This window comes from Mesoplodon densirostris, chromosome 16, assembly GCF_025265405.1.
Source record: "Mesoplodon densirostris isolate mMesDen1 chromosome 16, mMesDen1 primary haplotype, whole genome shotgun sequence".
NCBI classification, from domain to species: Eukaryota; Metazoa; Chordata; class Mammalia; order Artiodactyla; family Ziphiidae; genus Mesoplodon; species Mesoplodon densirostris.
The window spans coordinates 69,744,231-69,764,543 of record NC_082676.1 but is presented as its reverse complement, the minus strand read 5'-3'; the positions used below and the strand labels follow the sequence as shown (position 1 = coordinate 69,764,543).

The 20,313-nt window shown below is 46.1% G+C and overlaps 2 protein-coding genes across 2 annotated transcripts in view; one reads left to right on the top strand and one right to left on the bottom strand.

Moving 5' to 3' along the window:
• The window catches only part of CFAP61 (cilia and flagella associated protein 61), a 249,891-nt gene that overhangs the window by 220,780 nt on the left and 8,798 nt on the right, over window positions 1-20,313 (bottom strand). Inside the window, exons 3-7 of the mRNA XM_060119879.1 lie at window positions 18,372-18,522; window positions 15,348-15,424; window positions 14,495-14,562; window positions 14,132-14,258; window positions 539-671 (exon numbers count right to left, since the gene is read on the bottom strand). Of these exons, the coding sequence (XP_059975862.1) occupies window positions 539-671; window positions 14,132-14,258; window positions 14,495-14,562; window positions 15,348-15,424; window positions 18,372-18,522 (556 nt within the window). The remainder of the gene's footprint in view (window positions 1-538; window positions 672-14,131; window positions 14,259-14,494; window positions 14,563-15,347; window positions 15,425-18,371; window positions 18,523-20,313) is intronic.
• Window positions 4,983-5,960, top strand: LOC132476040 (3-hydroxyisobutyrate dehydrogenase, mitochondrial-like). Its single transcript, XM_060077729.1, has one exon. It carries the CDS (start codon window positions 4,983-4,985, stop codon window positions 5,958-5,960), a length of 978 nt encoding a protein of 325 aa, XP_059933712.1.

Genomic DNA, 20,313 nt, shown 5'->3' with positions numbered 1-20,313 from the left:
TGGGCTGCACACTGGAATTATGTGGGGAGCTTTTAAAATATACTCATGTGCTCTAGCCCCAAAGATTGCTTTCATTGGTCTCAGTGCATCCTGGCATCAGAAATTTTTTCTGAGATAGAATTCACCTCCTGAAACCAAGGGTAATCATCAGTTAAATCCATCACACCTGGAGCCCACCGTCATGCTCAAGCTCACTTTAACTGTTGCTACCAAAGACTTGCACATCCTCCAAGGGGCACATAGCCCAAACGATAAGATGTTTGCCCGGGGTTGTTTTCCAGGAACTTGGGAGTCAGCTGCATCTAGTTCGAGCTGGAGCCTGTTAAGACTGGGCATCTGGAAGGACCTTGTAAAACCTGAAAACCTAAAGCAGGAACCCTGGGGAGGTGGGTGATGGCGCAGCTGGGCGGAGGGCCGGGCACACCACCTAGAAGGAGGAAGGGAGGCAGCTCCCGGGATGCTCAGCAAACCAGGACCAGGGCTGCTCACTCCTCTCATCCCTCTCCCTCAGCGGGCCCCCAGGTGGTTTATCACGCACCTCACACACGATGGCATGATTCTCTTCATCTTGGGCCTCTATGAGTTCAGCCAGGAAGTATTCGCCATAAGTCTCCTTCAGGATGGTGTCATGGTGCAGGAATATTGGCATGAGGTCGTCGTGATCTTCCACCCTGTTTACCGGAAAGGCTTAAATTCAGTGCTGGTTCCTCTGCTTGCTCCTGCGACCCTGTTATAAATGCCAGGGATAGAGCAACACGCCCACGAAATGAACTTACATTCTAATGGGGGGAACAGACAACAAAAATGTACCAAACAAATCACCTGGGACATTTCAAAGAGTGGTAAGTTGCTTTGGGATGGAGAGTGACGGGGTCAGGGAGTGACACTTGAGTGAGACCTGAGTGAAGAGACGGGAGGAAGCTGTGTCGAGACTTGGAGGTGGGATGTCCCAGGCAGAGGGGACACGCTCGGCCCGGCTGGGCGTGGACCGCAGGGCAGCATCACTCACGAGCCAAAGGACAGCAAGGTGGGCACAGCACCTCCCAAAAGTGCTCCAAGGAGCACTGCTTCTATGATATTGCTCCCAGCAGCCCTTCCTCCCCTTAGAAGAAATCCACTGTCTAAAAACACTTTTCCACTATAGGGTCCCTCATGGATTGTCACAGTTATAAAGACTCTGGGAATTACTAAGGTAAAGAATAGTTAAGCTTGTTTATGCATTCCTCCCAACAGGCCCATGGTATCCTTTATTCCTAAAACGTCTCTCTACTTCCATGGAGGGGGAGATGCTGGCTTGAAGATAACGAAGCTCCGCTCACCATCCTGGGCACGTCTACCTCAAGCCTCCTTCTCAGGACCTCTACCGTGACCTGGACCACCAGTGTGGGTGGGGAGAGGAGGACCCAAGAACCAGGTTTACAGCAGCATGAGGATGCTGGTCCTTGGCCTCCATTTTGCTGCCATATTCCACATTCCTTTCTTCTTTTTAGCAGATTCTTGATTAAGTCTACTCTATTTTACCTGTCTAGGATGTTCTTGTACATTTTCCTGGTCCTTTTCTTTTAAAATGTTCCATGTTCATATTATTTTTTTCTAGTGTAACTGATTTGGCTACTACCTTTATCCTCCCTGCCCCTTATTTCATTACTCTGACATCTTCATCATCCCACTTTATCTTCTAATATGTTCTCTTTGATGTTAATAGCTCCATCTAATGAGTGACAAAGACTCTGATCAGACCCTAGCCTAGTACACCCTGAGCCTCTTTTCCACAGCTCTTTTCCTGAGCTCTTTCCACAGCTCAAGGCCACATCCCTAGAATGACCTGAGACCCCCCTTTAAAGTGCCTGCCTGAGAAAGCTCAGGGCTGCCAGAAGAAGTTCCTGTTTGTTCCAGCTGACACCTGAGGATAAGGCCCCGTCTCCCAGCCTCTGTGGGAGGTCAGGAGCCTAATTTCCATCAGGGCTACTGAGTGACTCAGATGGGTCTCACAGGGACCAACCCTGCCTTCCCATTTTTTGTAATTTGTTACTTCCCTGACTCTACTGAGACCCTGCTCACTCCCTTACCAGCTCCCTCATTTTCTCTTTATTTTATTTATTTATTTATGTTTTATGTTTTATTTTCCCTCCTTTTCTCTTCAAAAGGCCCAGGGGCCTCCCTGGTGGCGCAGTGGTTGAGAGTCCGCCTGCCGATGCAGGGGATACGGGTTCGTGCCCCGGTCTGGGAGGATCCCATATGCCGCGGAGCGGCTGGGCCCATGAGCCATGGCCGCTGGGCCTGCGCGTCCGGAGCCTGTGCTCCGCAACGGGAGAGGCCACAACAGTGAGAGGCCCACATACCGCAAAAAGAAAAAAAAAAAAAAGGCCCAGTCACCGTGGAGCAACTAAGCCCGTGAGCCACAACTACTGAGCCCACATGCCACAACTACTGAAGCCCGCGCACCACAACTACTGAAGCCCGCGCGCTGCAACAAAGAGTAGCCCCCACTCGACGCAACTAGACAAAGCCGGCATGCAGCAATGAAGACCCAATGCAGCCAAAAATAAATAAATTTTTAAAAAAAAGGCCCAGTCACCTCTGTACAGATCAAAGTTGAGTTCAGTCCACCCTGGATGTTTCCCCCTATCGCAATGGTTATTACGAATTAAAATCTGTCCTTACCAGCATCCGGCTTTGTCAACCTTTGACATCTGCACACCCTGGAGCCCACAGCCCAGGGGCAACGGTGACAGCCAACGTGGACGGGGCCCTACCGCACGCACTGACAGCACTGGGGTGCCCACTCGGCCTGTTTGCAGGTGCGGATGTGTGGCCCAAGGGGGCGCCTCTGGGGAGTGACCCCCGCTCCACGCTGGCAGCTCCCAGCCCTCTAATCAGCCTCTGCCTCTCCTGGTTGAGAAACTGGCCCGGTCCCCTCGCTGCTGAGCCTTGGTGTCTCACCTGCACAAGGGCAGGTACGAGGAGAGCAGGAGGGTACAGTGTGGGGACGCCCTCAAGGTCACTCTCAGGCAGGCAATCGGCCCCTGGCAGCATCTGCTGTGGGAAACTTCACAGTCCCCCCACCATCTGATATGCCCCGTAACCCCCATCAGCTGCCTCCACCTGAGAGCCCAGGACCTCAGCTGGAAGGGCCGAGAAGGCCCCAGTTAATTCCAGAAACCCCTCACTTCCCTGCAAAACCACCCACAAAAAGGTGCTGCTAATGGAGATGGCTTTTCTCTGTAAAAAGAGTCCTGGACGATATTGGTTAAGAAAAAACAAAAGAAGAAGATTCTAGGAGAGAACAGCCAACAAATCCACTTTCAAATACCCTGCCAAAAAATAATGTCCACATCAATACTTATTAACAGAGATAATTATTTTAAATTATGTGAAAGTAATTCAATATCCTAATCTTCTTAAGTGGATCAAGACAGCTATCATTGTGTACCATGGGCTTTTATCTATATGATGGACACAAAAATACTACTTTGTGGTATAAAAATCAGGAATAAAGGTTCAGAGAGACCCGGGGCCGTAAGCCTAATCATGAGCCCTCGGCAGCCCGTGAACAAAGTGATCCATAATCACACCTCAACACTTATTCTTCTGGGAATAAGAAGAAAACATCCAAATCATGGAGCTCTGAAGAGTCTCTCCCTTCAGCCCTTCCCCAAAATGGATAAAAGGAACTTGTTCTAAGAAACGCATTCCTTGGGGTAATCGATGATTTATGATCTTGCATCAGCCCCGGTGCTAATGATAAAGTATGACATCAGCCTCGCAGAGTCTCAAATGGCATATGACAAAGTCCAGCCCCATGGAAACAGACACCCTGGCTACTGAAAACAATTCATTCAGTAAAATGTTTAAATTTGAGCACTGCCTGCCGCTCAGATAGGAGGAGAGCCACAGCTTCCCGTGGAGCCTCTGGGCACAGCAGGGCCACGTGCCCAGCACTTCCGTGACCCCCAGAGTTTAGGTGGTGATGATTATGAAGGTTAGGGTTGATCAACACAAAGTACAATGAGGCTGACACCGCTGAATAAGGATCAGCCTTCCTTTGGAGCTTCCAGCCAGCACATGCTTGGAGAAGGCGACCAAGTGCGTGTTAATGTAATCGGTTATAGACTATTTTAACTTGTTTGGAGGAAACAAAAGGTCCATCCCATAGAAACGGGTTTGATCATCCAGGCCCTTAAATGTCCACTGAACTCTGAAAAACATGCTAGTGGAAATGGGGTGGGATCCAAAGCTGAAGAAGATCAACAGCCTCTCAGGACACCTCACTTGGGGCCTGGGTGTCCTGTAAACCCAGGAGAAGGCAAGGTGAAGGAGGACAGGGCCCTGGTGGCTGTCGCTGGCTTCCTCAGAGGTGGGGAGGAGGGAGGACAAACTCACTCACCACTTCCACTACATCAGTGATCGGGGCTTTCAAGGAGCAGTGCAATGCCAGACCCCAGGGCACTTGCCCGGCCGGCTGGCACTGTCCCGTGGTGGCAGGTGGACCTCTCAGCATCCGGACCACTCTTCTGTAGCATCACAAGCCTAGAGGAGAACCTACAGGTGGCTTCCCTGGATGCGGGAGGTGTGCGTTGTTTCCTTGCCAGCAAAGAAACCACTGCTAACTCACAGATGGTAAGGTCCTGCTTAGGGGCCGTAAGGACGGCCGCAGCCCATCTTTGCGTTCAGAATACTGGCATGGCCTCCTCTCTCCTGCCTGATGGCATCTTCCACAACCAGAAAGGATCCTCATTTCATTAGCTAGACTTAAAAATGTACCACTGGAAAAGTGATTCTGATATTTAAATGCCATAAATATTGTATTTATTTAAGCCTGAGAGAGTGTGTATATATGTGTGCATATTCTTTAAGAAATCAATGAATAGCTGCAGTCAATACCACCTGCTGCACTGCACACCCTAGCAGTCAGTGGGTGAGCTGGGAGCCGCGGAAGTCACCACGGGGAGGCGGGGTGGGGGCAGCATGGCAGCCTCCTTATGGCTCCGTGGAGCCGCCCGCAGCAACCAGCAGTGGCCAGCCTTGCAGCAGTGTGTTCTAGGTCAGTGGCTTCTAAGACTCCAGTTGGATTCACTGGAGTAGGCAACATGGGGAATCCAATGGCAAAAAATCTCATGAAACATGGCTATCCACTCATTATTTATGATGTGTTCCCTGATGCATGCAAAGAGTTTCTAGATGCACGCGAACAGGTAGTGTCTTCCCCAGCAGATGTAGCTGAAAAAGCTGACAGAATTATCACAGTGTTGCCCACCAGCATCGATGAGATAGAAGCTTATTCTGGAGCAAATGGAATTCTAAAGAAAGTGAAGAAAGGCTCACTGTTAATAGATTCCAGCACTATTGATCCTATGGTTTTGAAAGAATTGGCCAAAGAAGTTGAGGAAATGGGAGCAGTTTTCATGGATGCCCCTGTTTCTGGTGGTGTGGGAGCTGCTTGGTCTGCGAACCTCACATTTATGGTGGGAGGAGTCGCAGAAGAATCTGCTGCTGCTGCCCAACAGCTGCTGGGATGCGTGGGCGGCTCCAATGTGGCGTGCTGTGGAGCTGCTTGGAGTGGGCAGGCTGCAAAGATCTGCAACAACTTCCTGTTAGCTATTAGTAAGACCGGAACTGCTGAAGCTATGAATCTGGGAATCAGGTTGGGGTCTGGCCCCAAACTCTTGGCTAAAATCCTAAATATGAGCTCAGGACGATGCCGGTCAAGTGTCACTTATAATCCTGTACCTGGGGTGATGGATGGAGTTCCCTCGGCTGATAACTATCAGGGTGGATTTGGAACAACACTCATGGCTAAGGATCTGGGATTAACACAAGACTCTGCTACCAGCACGAACAGCTCAATCCTTCTGGGCACTCAGGCCCATCAGATCTACAGGATGATATGTGTGAAGGGCTCCTCCAAAAAAGACTTCTCATCCGTGTTCCAGTTTCTACGAGAGGAGGAGACATTCTGAGTTTGCCCTTTGGTTGTGGATGCTGTTGGAAACCACACTCTATCTTGGAGCCCCTTAGAGCTCACTGCACAAGTAAATGGGCTTAATCAAAGGTCACCTGTCTGCTTTTGATTGTCTAGGTCACAGTACACCCTGGGATTTTTCACCCATATTTAACTGCTTATTCTTTTTATCTATTTAGCAAGGACATATTATCTGAATTTGTTTTTTTTCTGCAAGCCACTAATGGTCTCTGCTAGCTAGCTGATTGACCTTTTCCAAAAGTTTGATTCCTGAGCATCATCAGCTTAAAGGCTGCCTACTCCAATCAGGATATTATTTACTCCACTTTACAAATAAAACCAGTTTTTTTTTCCACAGGATAAAACCTATCCTGGAAGAAAGAAAAGAAATCGGTGTGAGGAAAGGAGTTAGAGAAAGGGGAAGTATAGTGAATTACTCCCTGTGTCCCTCAGAAAGTTTGTCCTGTTAACCCAGTGGTGGTATTCTTGCATTCTGAGGTTACCGGTTCATTTTCCAGGAGGTGATAAGGCGAGAACTCCTTGCTGCATGCTATGCAATTTGGACTCTGTTACATTACCTTGGTGTGCCCCTCTTGTAACAACTCCCAATACTCAGCAAACTTATTTTTTATATTTTTGTACATTTGTACAGTACATTATTACTACATAATTGTTGACTTCAAAAGAATAACATCTTTAGAACTGTTTCAGAGCCAATGATGATATGTACTTTACATAATTATTATATTATCCTAAATATAACCATATTATTTTGAATTCAAATAAATTTCTATGTTGATTTAAAAAAAGAAATCAATGAATAAAGAAAAATTCAGAGAATCCAATTTAGTGGTAGTGCTAAAAAATGCAACGTATTTGGCTTAAACCAACCCTTACCACGAACAGTTTCAACTTGGGGTTGGAGAACCTACAGTGGGCGCCAGCTAAGCAACTAGATTTTTCTTCTTATTCAGCTGTGTAAAACAAAGCACCTTTTTCTTTCCAAGATCTCTTGTGACCTCTAGTGGTCTTCTTTAGGAGAATCAAATCCATCATTTCTAAACTGTATATTCCACTCAAAACTTTAACATGGGTTTTGGAACCATTTAGCTTCTACTCATTGGAAAATGTCATGATTTTACAAGTTATGGAGGACTTCGGGATGAAGTGCTTCAAAGCACATTCAGGGCCAGTTAGAGGCCCCTGCACTTACACCACTGGGATCTGATCCAAAAGTCTGTGTTGGCACACCATAGTTCCAGTTGGATTGTGAACCAAATTCTATTTGCTGGGTTACTTATCAGGACTCAAGAAGACTAGTGGTGAAATTCCTAACTGCCCTACAACTTCTTTCGAATGCTTTAGGATATTTATCACTTAAGCATCAGAATATTCATTTACATGAAATTGCTCAGAAGTCAAGCTTAAGTGGATTCCTAATAATCGTGAGACTATCAAACGCTTAATAAAAATAACTGCTTTAAAAGGTGAGAAGTTAGTATTTAAAAACACCACATCTTACATTTTAAAGTCCTAAATTGACCTAAAGTCCTAAATGTTGACCTAACTTAATTTTTGTTATTAGCAAAAAAGCAGTACTATGTAAAGGAAACTTTAAATTACTTTACAACACTGACTGACAGCACACAATCCTTTCCTTAGTGAGTCCTCCCCTATCCCTGTGAGGACGTGAAAAAGGTAGGTTTCCCCCCAGAAAGGCCATTCTAATAGCTTCTAAATCTGAGAACATCTCAAATCCACCACCAATGATTAATCAAGCCCATTACAGATTATAAAGATGTGTCTAGAAGCAGCTATGCTTTACTTCATATATTATACAAAATACAGAACAGGAACTTCAGTACTTTGTGTCTAAGTAGAGGGGCACATTACAGCACAATTTTGCACATGGGTAAATCAAAGAAACGGGACTGGGGATTACAGCGTTAATTCGCTGGCTCTGAATGCGTTGCTAGGTAAATGGCAGAAGGATAATTACATCCCCAAACTCTTCACTGGTTTAGTGTCTTAAGAACTGTGTTCTTCACCATTAATTATCAGTGCAAGTAACAACTGATGAAACAGATATTGAGAAATAAATGCGGGGGAAAGAGAAATGAGGCAGCCTAAGCGGATGCATGGCCACGCCTATCTGACTCTGAAGTGTCCTGTTTTTCCTGTATCCTTAAGAAGGGAGATCATCCACATAAGTACATTTTCCAGATACCTGAAGTCCTACACCTGTAAGTATCAAAACTCTAATATGAACGCTGTGGACAGAGGGCCTCTTAAAATGTGTTACATTTCCCCTTCTGCAAGCAAAAGCATCAACTCTCATAATGTCAGTTATCTCTGTATTTCACTACTATATACTAAAAAGTTCTCTTTTTATAAACATCCCTTCCTCATTACAAAGTACCCTCTGTCATCTCTTTGCCACCAGCACTATGTTCCTCTCGTGAATTGCTTCTTGCAGATTTTCTGGACCAGCAGGACATTTCACCCTCAGAGGCTGAATAAGCATGACCTCAGGGAAAGGAATTGTGAGGTTTAGTTCAGGCCAGGACAGCCTGTCCACATGAAGGTTAGCACTCATAACACTCAAGTTTTCAAGGGTAGAAGGAAGAAAGGAAGGAGGGGGTGGGAAGGAGGGAACTGGGAGACCAGCTCATAACCACCAGTTACCACGTGCTTCTAGGAGCCAGCAATGGGCGAGGCACACTCTACACCTGACTTCTCCAGTGCCCTACATCCTTGAAATGACAAGTGGGGATCCGTGAGTAAGTTAGCAAAGATGCCACTTACTTTTTTAAAAGTGAAAGAAATAGGTGACTTTTCCCCCCTGTGACTCATTTATTTTGTAACTGGAAGTTTTTACCTCTTAATCTCCCTCACCCATTCCACTCATGCCCCTACCCCAGAAATAGGGGATTTTGAGATAGGCTGCCTCTGCATATGTCAGTTTCAGTATTAGATGGATATATAATTTTCTATTACAATCCATATCTTGCTGAATATCTATGTCGAAAGTATATAAGCTTTAAAATGCCTCAAGAAAATGACAATTCCCATGATCCAAAGTTTGTATACTGCCTACACTTTAAGAAAATTCAGAGCTTCCAGGTTGGTGAACACGTGGAAGTTTGGGGAGAGTGGTGAGCCTGGAGGGGGCACGGAGGTTGTGAGCCCCTTCCCCACACCTTGCCCTGTGCACCTCTTCTATCTGACTGTTCCTAAGTTGTATCCTTTTATAATAAACTGGTGACCTAGTAAGTGAAAAAAAAAAAAGACCTGGAAATGTGCCTACTTCAACTGTAACCATTCCCCTCTACCCTCCCCCAAAGAACTGTCTGCTTTGCATGCACATGTTTAATCATCCATCTGGATAATTTCTAAACTGAAAATTATTTTAAATGCAACTATTTTCTACACTTAAAAAGGAACCTGTAAAATCGCACTGAAACCCACAAATATTTGGATAAATGCAAATTAAAACAACAAATTACTATTGTATTGGAGACAGTTTTAATAACTGAAACATCCAGCATAAATGAGGGTGCAAGAAAACAAGACTCTATTCGTTAGGATATAAATTGACATGATTATTTTGGTTGAATAATTTGGTAGTATCTCTTTTAAAATTTTAGTGTTTAATGCAACCTTACCCAGAAATTCCACTTGTAGGTATCTATACTACAGACAAAAATAGCACGAATGCTTAAAAATATATGTACAAGGCTGTTTACCACAGCATTTCTTGTTACAGAAAAAAAAGAGGACAAATTTCCATAAATAAGGAATACTTAAATGAATTATAGTAGAGCCACACGATGAAATACCACACAGCCATGAAAAAGAACAAAACTGATCTGGAAGGTGGAGGAGCTGCTACCTTAAGTGGAAAATACAATTAACAGAACATATTATCATGACTATAGATATATATGTGCATATACATATATAGATAGAGAGAGAGAGAATACACACATATACTCGCATATGCATGTATGGTCACATACTCACATAGAAGACTGAAACAATGAGTAATTTTTTCTTTAAAATGTTTTCTGATTTGAAAATATAATTCATTTTATTAAATGAGCCCATGTCTCAAATTAATTAGCAAATGGCAGGAAAAAAATGAGAGATTTTTAAATGAAATGAAGACAAAATTACAGCAATTGTGAGGCTACTTACAAGATCCTAAGAAATTAATATTCAGAAATTTCTCAAAACATAATTTAAAAAACTGCGGAGCGGCCAGAGATAGAGCACTGGACTGAGTGGCCAGGACTGGCACAGAGGAGCCAAAGGGATGAGCCTGGGAGAAAGCTGAGGCCCAGATCCTGGAAGGGGCCGAGTTCAGAGCCACAACAACAAGAGGAAAGAAAAGAGAAGCAGCAAGTCAGGAGGGGTGGGGGCTGGGGGAGGGGCCAGCATCAGGGCAGGCAGCCACCCTCCCTCTCACCCAAAGTTCACTGGACTTTTCTTTAATAGGTATAGAATTACTCAAGTTATTCTTTTTTAAAAAAATTAATTTAATTAATTAATTAATTATTTTTGGCCGCATTGGGTCTTCGTTGTTGCGCGCAGGCTTTCTCTAGTTGTGGCGAGCGGGGGCTACTCTTCATTGTGGTATGTGGGCTTCTCACTGCGGTGGCTTCTCTTGTTGCGGAGCATGGGCTCTAGGCACGCAGGGCTCAGTAGTTGTGGCTCACAGGCTCTAGAGCGCAGGCTCGGTAGTTGTGGCGCATGGGCTTGGTTGCTCTATGGCATGTGGGATCTTCCCGGAGCAGGGCTCGAACCTGTGTCCCTGCATTGGCAGGCAGATTCTTAACCACTGCACCACCAGGGAAGTCCTATTCTTATTTCTAAAATGAGTTTTGGTAGTTTGTGTTTGAACACAAATTGTTCAATTTATAGAGTTGTTGCAGTCTTCCCTTATCCTTTCAATGTCTATAGGATCTGTAATGATATCACCTCTTTCAATACTGATATCAGTGATATATCTTTTTTTTTCTTGGTCAGTTTGGCTAGTAGTTCATCAATTTTATTCATCTCATCTGTGTCTTTTAAATTACCAAATCCAACGATCTCTTCTTTGTATTCAAATTATTTGATTTCCCTACGAATTATTTGATTTGCCACTTTAAGAGTCTTTGACTTCTGCAATACTCCTCTTCCAATTTTTCTTTACAATCATTAACGGCTCACGTTCATCTTTCAAAATTGTGCTCTAATCCTCTGCTTTTCACTTTAAAATCTCCCCCTCAACTAGACCACCTCCGTTATTCTCATGATCTCCTCATTCATGAGAAGCCCTGTATTTCCAACCGTCTCCTGTCCATCTAGTGCTATTATTTCCACTTTCAGTTAATGAATCTACCATCCCCCCTAAAGTTGAAACCCCGAGTCACCACTAACTCATACTCATCCTTCAACTTCTCTAACCAACTGGCAATCAAACTGCACCTTCCCTCTCAAACATTTCTTTGCCTCTATGCACCTACCTTGAGCCATTCCCCAACCTGGACCTCTTTGATTCGTCACTGCCTGAATTCCAGCCGGCATCATTCTTGGCCAGACTGTTCTGTGCTCCGCCCCTGCAAGCCACTGGCCACATGAAAAGCAGTTCTTTTTAACATACAGTCCATATCATGCCTTTCTTCAGTGCTCCCTGCTGGCTCCAAGTTAAAGCCTGCTCATCACAGTTTTTCTGCTCTTCCTCACATCTGCCCACCTGCCTGGTAGCAGACATTCCGGGTGCTTTCCTGTCTCCATGCCTTTGCCCATTCTGTCCATCTGGCTGAACTCTGACTCATCCTTCCTGACCAGATTCAGAGGCTACCTTCTCTATGAAGCCTCTTTTCTTTTACATTTTTCCCACTGAGGTATAATAATATAGTGTACAGTGAACAGATATTAAGAGTGCAGCTCGATGACCTTTGACAGCTGCGTGCACTGCGTGCACCCCGATCAGTGCACAGAGCGCTGTCTCCCCACCATATCCCTCCCACCATCTCTCTTCCCTCCGCCAGAGGCAACCACTGATCTGACCTCTCCTGTGTTGTACATCATACAAGTGAAATCAACAGTATGTGGTCTTTGTTTCTATGTCTGCCTTCTTTCATTCAGCATAAGCTTTCTGAGATTGATCCATGCTATTGTGTGTATACGTAGTTTACTCCATTTCATTGCTGAGTAGTATCCATTGTACAGATGTACCACAGTCTGTGAACATTTACATGTTGATGGACATTTAGATTTTGGGGGGCCTGGGGGGTTGAAGCTGTCGTCATCCCTCTCTGTCCTTCCCTCCTTCAAGCTACACAGCATCACAGTTTATCATAGATGGGTCTCTCTTCCCCACATAACTCTAATAATATTAATAATAATATTTAATTTCCTTGGGCACCTACATGTGACTGGCAGTGTGCTAAGTACTTGATTTTTATCAGCTCATCCCATCACTACAACAGTCCCATACAGCAGACAATATGCTCACACCCACGGACAGAGAGGAAACTGAGGCCTGCGGAGGCCTAGTTCCTTCTTTAAGTTAGTCCATCTGGTGAGTAGTAAAACCAAGATCAGGATCAAGACCTACCTGATGTCATTATTGCAAATTCTTAACAATTATGCCATAATACTACACGCCTGGTAAACATTAGGCTCTTCTTTTTTTTTTTTTTTTTTTTTGCGGTGCGCGGGCCTCTCACTGTTGTGGCCTCTCCCGTTGTGGAGCACAGGCTCCGGATGCACAGGCTCAGCGGCCATGGCTCACGGGTCCAGCCACTCCGCAGCATGTGGGATCTTCCTGGACCGGATCACAAACCTGTGTCCCCTGCATCGGCAGGTGGACTCTCAACCACTGCACCACCAGGGAAGCCCTTAGGCTCTTGCTTTTTAAAAATTTAGTTTCGATACTTTCTAAAGAAATCCAGCACTCATCAAATATGGCAATGGTGGGAAGTCCCTGGAGGTCCAGTGGTTAGGACTCCATGCTTCCACTGCAAGGGGCACGGGTTCAATCCCTGGTCGGGGAACTAAGATCTCTACATGCCACGTGGTGCAGCCAAAAATAAAAACAAACAAACAAAAACAAATATGGTAATGGTTACCCCCAAAAGATACAGCTTACTCTTCACTGATAAAGGAACCAACCACCCTTGTGAAATGATTTTATAGGCCCTCTTATTTCAAAACAGCCGTTCTATTTTGCTCACAGTTCTGTGCATCAGAAACCTGGGAGGACTCAGCTGGGCAGTGCGTGCTTGGGGTCTCTCATGTGGCTGCAGGCAGATGTCAGTGGGGCTGCAGACACTGGGGGTTCTCCTGGGCTGCACATCCACATGGTGAATGCTGTCAGCGGTAGCCCCTTGGGGCTGCGGGCCCGGCACTGACTTGTGGCCTCTCCGGCACGGTGGTCTCAGGGTAGTCAGACTTCTCCCCCTTGTATCCTCCACAGCGAGCATCCCAAGAGAACCAGGCAGAAGCCTCCCAACCTCCCACGTCACAGAGCATCCCTTCCACCATGCTGTGGGGGCCACAGCAGCCATAAAACACCCAGACTCAAAAAGAGTGGACACGGACCCCACCTCTTTGTTGAGAAGAGTGGCCAGGCCACATTATAGGAGAGCATGCAGGATAGAAGATGGCCTTCTTTGGAAAACAGAATCTGCCACAGCTATCGCCTTGAGATTGCTGACCTTCAAGGCACGTCATGTGGGCCGTGAATGGTAAAGACTTTCAGCTTGGAAAACTCCTCTTTAGGGTCAACAGAATCCTCATTCACTGAATGCTGGAAAATAGGTGGGCTTTACTGGGAAAACTAAATAGGCAGATTCATTTCTATGTTTGTTTTGTTTGAAAGTTATTTCACTCAGTGTGGAGCCAAGGATTGTGTGTCTTCAGAAACCCTTAAGTAGTAAATGCACAGCTTTGCTGACCACACGGCACCAAATGGGTCTCATCAGATATTCAGTCCTGCAAGTTATGTCATCAAGGGGAATTGTAAACATCTCCAAATGAAGTAATGCTTCTGGGTATTATAAAGCAATTTCATTCGAGCTATCATCACTTACTGTAAGAAGTGGCAATTTTTAAACTCTCTGTAAGGTAACCGTCAGGGGAAAGCTTAGGTAACAAAAGGCACGGCTCCACACTTACCTGGCTTTGCGGATGTGTAGCTGAGGGTAGTGGCTGTGCCTGTGACATATGTGCACGGCAAAGTCCTCATCATACGTCAGGCTTGGAATGCTCCCCACTTGGTTGAACACAGTTATGAGAGTCGAGCCTACATCCCAGAGACAAAGAAGTGACGCCTCGATTTACCAAGGAAACACTTTAGGACTTCAGGGCAAATGTAGTTTCCATTCTAACGTGTGTTTTAATTGTTACAGTCGAATGGGCACGTTATACATTTAGGACCTGGAGACCCATGGTTCTTATGTCCCATCCCCAAAGCCCCATTTTAAGCACAAATTTCCTATGTTAGCGACTGGGGCCAGGAGGTGGTGGAGGAGGACTTACCGAGGCTCATGTAGGACGGCACGATGAGGAATATGAAGTGCAGGTCTGGCACCGCCTTGAACACGGTCCTGGCGAGGGAAAGGGAGGGGACAGTGTGTCAACAATCCTGTTAGCCAGCACCTGGCGAGACGAACGCCTTCACTACAAAAATGAGGTGTTCACAGATCCACCTGGGCGCCCTGCTCCCTGCCTGCAAAGGCAAGAACGCCTTCGAGGCAATTCCTTTTTCTTCTCTGCTTTTCCGGGGTTTCCAAATGCCCCCTCTTCTATCTGTTCCATGGAGCCAGCGATGAACCAAGGCACCATGTCCACGCGGCGCACCAGGTTTCTGCTGAGATTAACCTTTGCCCTGGCATCTGGATGGTCTGGTGTGACACTGCAAAGTGACTTGAGAGCTGAGGCCACCCCCCCCAAATGTCTGTGCAGCCTGTCAGAGACCCGCTGTGGCGGAAGCCCTGCGGATCAGGTTTCTGCAGGCGGTCCTGTTAATAACATGTCTAAGGATGAGATTGAGGAAAACTATTTTTAGAAACATCCAAGCCTGTGACCTCTTCTCTTCCTCTCCTCCCCCAAAATCCATTTTTTTCAAATGACCGCGTGACCTGTTTGCCTCCAACAGTGGTAGTTAAAGGCGTCCATTCAAAGGAAGGACTGTATTCTTTCAGAAACATCACCACCGTTCAGAGTAAATGCTTGACTAGAGCCAGAAAGTACACGCAAATTGAACACCTGAAAGAATTTCCTTTAAAAATATTGTTTTGACTATCCAGATAGTTAAAGACATGATAAAGACATGAACGTGTCTCGTCTACGATGCTGCTGTGTCACTGTCTGCCACGCCGTGGCCACTCACCGAATAATCTCTTTGCAGCAGCCGACAGAATACTCGTCCACGGCCACAAAGAGGTGCATGAACAACGTGTTCAGAGGCTGCAGAAGAAAAGAGGACACGATTAGAGGCCGAGTCAGAGCAAGGGGAGGGGTGGGAGATGGGGGCGGGTCTGGGGGCAGCCATAGCACAGAGCTGCCTGGTGTCGACGGAAGATATTTTATGTCTCAAATAAGGAGACACCCAGGCAGGGTTCAAGCCACTTTCTGTCCTCCTAGCTCGGAATGATTCAAGGAAAGGGGGGTCGTAAATGAGTCCAGCGTGTTGGGTCCTTCCTCCCGCCTCACTACGGGGCCACGGGCAGGGGGGCGCCTGTGGGGGAGTGAGGTCTATTCTGAACTCAGTGGTCTTGTCCCCAGGGCGCCTCAGCCCAAGTGAAAGACAATCCCCCTCCCCCGGGGCTCTGGAGTCAGCAGCTGCTGCTCTATTCAAGTGACACCAGGGAAAGCGCCTCTCATGAATTTGGAGGATGGAAGGCAGATGCCCCGCTAGGAATCCAACGGCTTGTTTTGTTCAACATTCCCAGAGTCAGAAACAAATACTCCGCTCGGGACCCAGAAAACCTGGAAGCGGAAAACAAAGTAGCAAGATTCTAATATGGCTTTCGGGTCACGTCTTTAGGGGTTTTAAAGAACGCTGCCCCATAACTTTTTTTTTTTAATTTTATCAAAGTATAGTTGATTTACGACACTGTATTAATTTCTTCTGCACAGCAACGTGACTCAGTTGTACTGAGGACTTTCTAAGTGGCTGGTCATGAGGAGTTGCTCTACACATCCCCACATCCCTCTGTTCAGCTCAGTACCCCTGTGTTTATGGACAAATCCTCAAATTCTAGAGACAATGCAAATGGGAAGGGGCTGAGTGGTGAAGTGAGGGCAGTGCTTTTGCACCTCGATCTGGACAACAGGAGCACTTCTGTGTCTCGTTTCCCGAGCAATTTCATAGACGGCCTTGGGTGACCACCTGCACATTCGTGTGCCTTGGTCTCCCCTCCTGCTGGGTGGCACGCGCCCTAGGAACACTCAGAAGGTGTTTATCAGGCATAAAATGGCGAGAGGATCATGAGTTTAGTTCATGAGCTTGAAAGCTCCCCAAAGGCTAGCAACACAAACTCCAGAGTCCAGATAACAACAGCGACAGTGACAGTTCAGTGTCGCAATGTGAGCACTTCCCATGCACGGACTCATCTAACCCCATGGCATCTGCTTTACATTCTGATCAGGACTCGCCTTGCTAGTACGTGGTTTATTACTTGGCTGATTTATCCCCCAAATTCTCTCTTCCATCAAAAATATTACAGTTCAATATTTATTCCTTAGCTTTAAGATAAAAATCATTATTTTAGTTGCAGTTACCCCCGGGGTAGGTAAGCCATTAAGCCATAAGCCTCTATACCCATGCTGTCCAATAGGAAAATAATTCAAGCCACAAATGCTGGGAACATACGTAATTTTCAAGTTTCTAGTAGATATATTTTTAAAAAGAAGTAAACAGGTGAAATTAATGTTAATATATTTCATTTAACCTAATATATTCACATTATTATCCTTTTAAGAAGTAGTAAATATAAAAATTCTCAACAAGGTATGTTATACTCTTTTTTTTCCTACTGAGTGTTTGATGTCCAGTGCATATTTTATACTCAGAGCTCATCTCAGTTCAAACTAGTCACATTTCAAGTGCCCAGATAGCTACATATGGCTGATGTACCCTACAGGACGGCCCAGCTCTACACTATTGAAGGAAGTAGTTTAAAAAGAAACAATTTTAAAAGAACAAGAAAAGGAACAAAAGGGGAAAGAATTTAGGAAGAATGGTGTTAATTTCTAATTCTCAAAAAGGTAAAATCATGACCCTAATGCAAATACAAAATGCACGTATCAGAGATTGATTCAACCCATCGATTCATGAGGCGACCAGTGAGATGATACAAAACGATTCATTGCACTTGAGAAGCTGGCTTCAGGCAGTTTTAATGAGGAAATGTTAGAAGATTGCCCAGCTAGATACAAAAGAGTTAAGGTCCCACTGGGCCAGAAAGTGTACCCTTTTGAGGTTATCTCTTCCACCACACTGAAGTTATTTACATCTCAAATGAACAAAACTCTACCAGTTCATCACTGTTCCTGCGGAACTGTAAAATAGCCCAGTCAATAGAAAATCAATCAAAAGTACAAGCACAATGGAAAGAATCTTTTTTGGCCTATTTCCAAGCTTGAGATAATTTTTCTGACAGTGGTGACTGCGAGCGCAGGGGACCAGGGGGAGGCAGCCTCTAGCTGAACAGATGCTGGGTAACTAAGGGCTGGGTTGTGCATGTTTGCGTGTGCGTGCGCGCGAGTCCACTCGTTCACACAATTGCCGTTCCCCAGGGCTCCGGGGCGCGCTCTTGAACTCCACCGACAGGGCAAGCGTGCGTGCTGCCTGCAGTTGCAGCCTCTGGCTCTCTGCAGCAACTGGCCCGGACGCTGGCCTGGCTCTGGCAGCCGATGGACAGCTCAGGCTACCAAAGCCAACTCCCTGAAACCCGATGACCTGGCTTCTGTGGGTCGACAGGGTGTCCTGTGTCCGCAGCTGGGAGACATCAAATAAGCCAGAGCCCATGAGGGCACTTTGAAAATTACAGAGCATGACTTGAATCTGAGGCTCTGTTGTCATTATTTCAGGGGCAGATGTGTAAATGGCAGGTCCCTCCCAGCAGGTCAAAGACTTGGGAGCACAGCGTGGAGGCCTGGGAAGCGCAGTCGTGATGCTCCCCTAACTCCTTGCCGTGCCCCACCCCCCGTCCTCCTCTGAGGCTTCCTGTTCTCAGACTCCCCTTCCCTCTCCACCAGATAAGTTCATTTCTGTCTGTCATGATGTCACGCACTTTCTGTTGTGACTTTTGAACTGCTCAGTCTAAAAACTGAGAAGACCTATATGCAAACATAGGACTTCCCTTCCAAATTCAAGCTGTTCTCATAAGCAACGTGCATGGTTACTCACTGTGCATGGGATTTCACTGTCCAGCTCCCGGAACACGGACACCCAGTCGTCCTGTGGGGCTACATTCCAGTTGGGATAGTCCAGGAAGGTGGCCTGGGCCATGATCTCCTCCTGGTCATTGTGGAGGGTGATGGCAAGGTTTGCCTTCTCCCTGCGGAAACGATTCCAATTGCACACATGAGGAAGGTACCAGAAGTGAGATGAAGAGGTGTCATTTTCTCCCACCTTTGGCTACTGGAGCTTGGCAACCACTGCACGAGATATGATAGCCTATGGAAGAGGCGGGAGCGATGTGGCAGCGACTCTGGAAGTGCATCTTTCAGGACATCTGGTGCTACCAACCGCATCTTTACAGAAAATTACACTTCATTAGAAAGGTGCCATGTCTATGATACAACGTGTCCAATACCCCTCCCTTGGAGACAGGCTGGGGAAACGGTTGACTGCAGTCTTCCCCATCCTCTCCATGTTGCCAGCTCCACTGTGTTGCCCTAAACACCTACATTTAGGATGGCCAACTGGCCCACGTATGTGTCCCTCACACACATGCACTTCCAGTACTTAATTATTTTCTTTAAGCCAGTTCACTTTGGGCTGAAATAATCTATTTCAATAAAAAAATTTTACATCACTATCATAAATGGAAAACCATTATACCTTCCTATAAACAGAAGGTAACTATAAAAATGAAGAGATGGCACTTAAAACAAAACTTGCTCTGCATGGTTTGAGTCAAATCACTTGGGTACCACCGGAGCTGTGGGCACCTTTGGGAAACACTGTGCTCAGGACACCAATCTCAGCACCTCCAGTCACCATCCCTTCTCACAGGAAGTCATAGTCCTCAGCCACCGGGGACTCCACCAGGGGTGCCCCTGGCCCAGGCACTACAGCTGGCTGCCCTCTGGTACCGAGAACAGGGGATCCACACCGGGCGCTCATTAGCGGGAGGAGGTAGCCCCCCAGCTCCTCCCATCTGATCCACTGAAGCCCCTACCCCTCATTCCACTCCAGCAGGGCTCCCTCCAGCTCTTGGTCCTCTGGGCTCCTCTGCTCCGGGCTCCCAGAGCCACGACCTATGGCTTCACGCTGACAGTCCTCACTCTAACCCAGATGAGAAAAAGCCCAGGGCACAGGACCACAGAGCATCAGCAATGATAGTGATAGAGGTGGTGGAGGAGGAAGTGGGCAAGAGCTGGGACCAGGCAGCTGCCATCCCCTCAGGGAAGCAAGGGAAATGTGTTCCTGGAATCCCAATTTGAACTTGAAATGCATTTATCCATGGGACCTAGGGTGGCGGTTGTGTTCTGTAGTACAATTAGCACGGTACTATATGGCACAGACATTATATATTAAATGGGCTTTTGTGGGCAGCCAGCCACCAATAACATTGTTTCAATGGGAAAATGCACTGCAATTTCCAGAGAGCCTGACTGAAAAAAGTAACTTTGGCAGCATATCCTTTTGTATGTACAATTTCACTTCTTATTACCTCTCAGCTAGTAGGTCCTCTACAGTACAGATAAAAATCATCGTGGGAGCAAAAGAGGGAGAGGAGGAAAAAGGTAGAGGGAGAAGGTGTGTTTCTTTAAAGCTGGTTTATAAAATTATTCTTTGTAATAAGCCAAATCCAAACCAAAGGAGCCCTCAAAAATACATAGACACAAGCACAAGCACAGGTATGTATTTCACAGAAAATATATTAAAGCTCGAAGATATTATCCAGCAATAGAAATCAGAGTTCTTTTCATTAGAGCAGTGCTTCATTTATTCAATTGGTTTAAGGAGTTTTCCAAGTTCAGCCAACACTCGTTTTACTTAACTGTACTTGGTGGAAATCTTGGTGAAACAGTGTCCCTATTTTCTGCCTCATTAAGCAGTGTGAGTGAAACAGGGCTCAGAGTCCCTTTACGTCCCCCTCCCCATGCTCTGAACCGTGGAG

Coding starts and splice junctions, on each gene's coding strand:
- LOC132476040 (XM_060077729.1), top strand. CDS start 4,983: ATGGCTCCGTGGAGCCGCCCGCAGCAACCAGCAGTGGCCAGCCTTGCA.